Here is a 4,207-nt window from a genome sequence, read left to right on the forward strand (position 1 = left end):
CGGAATAGGGTTTTCATCCGTAGCTGCCACATCCCAGTCCACTCCATGCCTAAGGAAATGACTAACAACCCGCCTACCCGCCACCTTCAAACTAGATCTGAAAGAGGAAAAAAGAACAAATCAGAAACCCTAGCTTCTACGTAATCATGTCCATCAACAACAAAAAAAGAACAAAACAGAAAGCCTAGCTTCTATCAGAGAGACACGTCGGAAGGGATGAGAAGGTGAAGAAGAACCACCCACCTACCGCCTGAGACGAGAAGGGGAAGAGAGACGAAAATGGGAGGGGGGGGCGACATAGGAAGTTGAACCGGTCGGCATCTTCCTATACAAACCAGACAAAAAAGGGCCAGACCAATTACGGGTGAAGGATGTGCGGCGTCCCGACAATCTTATGCAATATAAGGTTCGTCTCAAGATAAAAAGAAAGACGGCAGGACAAGGAAAATGTCTAAGATTGGCCCATGTCCTAGCTCTCCCGCAGACAGATATAGAGCCCAACGAAGTTCCCACATACAGAAAAGAGCCCAAGAAAGCAAGAGAAGAAATAGAAATAGTTCATTATAGAGTTGCACGAATTACCTGTATGATATATTACTATGCTTGGACAAGAAAAACTAAAGTAAACATGACCGAAATCACTGCATCTTCTGCATCCTGACGAATCACAATGATCTGCCTCCTTTGTATGTTTTTTTTGCAGGCAATATTGAGAGCTTTATTTAAATAAAAGCATTTGCTGGATCATCAGTCAGAAGTTGCTCACCAAAAAGCTAGGAGTTTCTTCCACCCAGCTTTCTGTCACAGTCAATGTGTAAGCACACTTTACACAAAACTGAGCTGGATAGTTGCCTGACCGGATTACAACTAAAAGAGAATTGCGGTGTACTTTCCTATCTCTCCGCGGCGGGTGTGGCTCCATACGTAATACGCAGGAGACATGTACGTACGCGAGCTAGCTAGCTACACCATCCGTTGCCGCCCTAGGAAATGAAATGGTCCCGACATGATACGACACGACACGACAGGCAATCTATCCCGGGCATTAGCTAGGCAGTTTGTTTGTTTTGTTTGTACACTGAACAAAGATGATGTGCCAAGGGATGAATACAAGACGCATGCACTACCGTCTACCGTGTTCCTCTTCTACACTCTGCTCTAGCTAGTGCATGCATGCGTGCATGGAGGCTCCGTGAGACATTTCTTCCGGCGCGGACGTAGATGCACTCGTCGCGTATGTTGCTCCCTACAAGACATGCAAAGTTCTCGACCTCGTACGACACGTTTTGGCGCTATAAGGACGCCGTGACCGTTCAGGAGTCGATAGCCACAGGCGGCTACGTGCGGCAGAGCGGGCAGCTCGGCCGCCGCCGCAGCCATTCGTCGACGCACAGCCGGTGGAACGTGTGCCGGCACCCCGGCAACCACCGGAGCTCGTCGCCGTCTGCGTACTGCGCCAGGCACACCGCGCATGTCGTGTTCGTGTCCGTCTCCTCGGGCCGCTGGTCACCATCGGCCGACGCGGCGGCAGCAGCCATCTGGCTCTGTCCTTCGCCCCGTCGCCTCGCAGACGACGAGTACACCGTGGTCGGGTACGCGGCCAGGACGGCCTCGTTGATCCCGCACGGCGGTCGCCCCAGGCCGAGCTCGAGGTTGACGAAGCTGCGCTGTGACGGCGACGCGCGGTGCGCCTGGCGCCGGTTGGAGCAGAGGACGACGGTGGAGAGGGAGACGCCGAGAAGCGCGGTCACGAAGGCGCCGATCAGCAACACAGCGGAGCCGGGCATGGTGGTCGATGGCAGCAGTATCGTAGTACAACCTGTCCGGCCGGCCACGTCACAGTCGATATCAAGCTGTCAGCCCCGTACATATATATACTCACTGCCAAAGAATTAGTTCGGTCCAAATCCAAATTTACGCGCTAGTCGTAATTGGCAAGCTAATTAGGCATCACGCACGTTTGACTATTAGTTAATTATAATTACCGGCTCTTTCTCGTCAAAGTAATATACTCCGTGCACTCCTACGACCACCGTGTAACTTTGCCAGGAAAAAGAGCCTGCAGATTGGCCTAGTACTGGTAGGTTCATGCGTTGAAAGAGGCTAATTTCTGAGCTGTTCGTAACCCGTTAGCTAGCTGCGCCTGCTTGGAGACTCTAGAATCTGGAATTTGTCAATAGTAGTATAGTACAAGTGTCTGTGTCGTCTCGTTGAATGAAACCGGGAGCAAAATTTTAGCAGTCAAGAAGCGAAAATGCTACATCCACGGGCTCCCACAAAAGAGCCTACGTAAACTTCTAACAAACTAATTATCCTTTGATTTTCACGGAGTGGGCTCTTCCCTCCCCATCTTCTCACGTTACTTATTAGGTTAATCATGTAATTATCATTACATAGGTGTAGCGTTACTCGTCAAGAAGGGGTTGCCATGGCTTGTGCTGGCTGATGAAGATCGTTCACTCAAATCTCCAATTTCCCTCAAAGAAACAGCCGACTGTATTTTTCTTCATTTCGTGCACAATCACTTTTACCTATACTGACTGTTTTGAAGATTCGCGCCCACATATTGTTGCTGCGAGCCCGCCTACCCCCTTTCCCATTGTGTTTTGTTACTTGTTGCACACGAATTTTTCTCATTAACTACCACAAGGCGCTGGGGAGAGAGAGGAGCTCATCGTCGCTGGAGAGGCCACCCCATCCAGGTGATGCCACGGCGATCTACGTAGAGATGATGAAGACCTAGGGACCGCGTCCATGTTCCTTGGTTGTTTCTGTTTGCATGCCCTCCCCACCCACACGTACCATCCATGGGAACTCGATGCGACATCGACAGCGATCAAGGGCAGTGGAAGATGAATCTAGTCTGAGATTGTGCTTTGTCATTTCCTCCGGCTTGGTAACCGTAGAACATCTGCATAACCTGGTGTGTCCCTGTTGCAGGGTTATGGTCCGGACATTGCTTGTTTTTGGAAGACCTCGCCAAGTGACATTGGACCTTTGCGGTCCATAAGCCATGGTTGGTTGCAATGGTGGAGCCAGGATCCAGCCACGCCCCATGCCAGCCTTGCACCTACAACGGGCTATAATATGCAACAGTACCACTGCACGCTACAGTGAATGAAACACATCTCGGCCACGCCCAAGGCGGCAGCCTGGCCTGCCCAGGGCGTGACGCCGCCACTGGTTAGATAGGTGGGCATGCGATTCGTGGCCTCCTTGTGGGCTGCCGCGTCGAGATATTTTGTTGTCTTATAACCTTTATGGTTCGAACCTCCGTCAATGAGGAGCAGGATAATCACAACTTCAAAGCCTCGAAATTACATCATCGAGCCACCTACTATTTGCATCTCTTTAATTTGAATCCCCATTTTCTTGCAAGTTCTAACTTTCACAGTCATACTCTTGATAGTTTGCATGCATAGTTGTTTCTATGGACTCTACTCCCTAGTAGTAGTCCACATTAGACAAATCAAGTACATTTAGGCATCCTACTTTTTGTTCCTTATGGGATGCAAAAAATTGCATTATGACTCATTTTTTGTATATTAATACAACCTGACAAGAGTTTGATGTTTTGGAACTCAGGCTCCATGGAGACCTTCCAAAAAAGGTAAAAATCAAAAGTTACAGTTTTCAAAAAAGTTCAGGAAACAAAATCCACATGTCCATATGTATTTTACATTCGTATAAATTATCTTGTTGGAATGACTTAAGATGCGAGCTACACAAAAAAAACTAATTCATAGATTTTTCATAGATTTTAATAGTACTAAAACTCCACAATATTTTTGTAGCTCACATATTAAACCATTCATAATAAAAAAAATTACACATATGAAATGTGTTTTTTTCTTTCTTAAATTTAATAAAACTTGAAACAATTATTTTTGAAAGTTTTCATTAAAGAAGCTACATGGAGTGTGAGCTACAAAACGAAATTCCGTACATGACAATATGTATCCATAGTTTCTAAACATATACATGGGTGTTTATATAATTTTTTTGAAGGTGGGTTGTTTATTATTACGGGAAAGTATGGTACAATATCATTTTTTTTCTCTCATGAATTGGCTCCCCAAATAGGATTTTTGCTAGCTGGCATGCTTTTAGGTACAACTTTTTTTTACTGAGGTAGTGTATTGTCAGACAATAATACAAAACAAAATTGCCCCACTATATAATTAACCGCTATACAAAGTGATCTTTT

General features: G+C 46.6%; 1 protein-coding gene across 1 annotated transcript; it reads right to left on the bottom strand.

The window, feature by feature from the left end:
* Window positions 1-1,101: 1,101 nt before the first annotated feature.
* Window positions 1,102-1,889, bottom strand: LOC125555497 (E3 ubiquitin-protein ligase EL5-like). Its single transcript, XM_048718433.1, has one exon. The coding sequence runs from the start codon at window positions 1,785-1,787 to the stop codon at window positions 1,338-1,340; it is 450 nt and encodes a 149-aa protein (XP_048574390.1). The 5' UTR covers window positions 1,788-1,889; the 3' UTR covers window positions 1,102-1,337.
* Window positions 1,890-4,207: the final 2,318 nt, after the last annotated feature.

This window comes from Triticum urartu, chromosome 5 (genome assembly GCF_003073215.2).
Source record: "Triticum urartu cultivar G1812 chromosome 5, Tu2.1, whole genome shotgun sequence".
Taxonomy (NCBI): domain Eukaryota; kingdom Viridiplantae; phylum Streptophyta; class Magnoliopsida; order Poales; family Poaceae; genus Triticum; species Triticum urartu.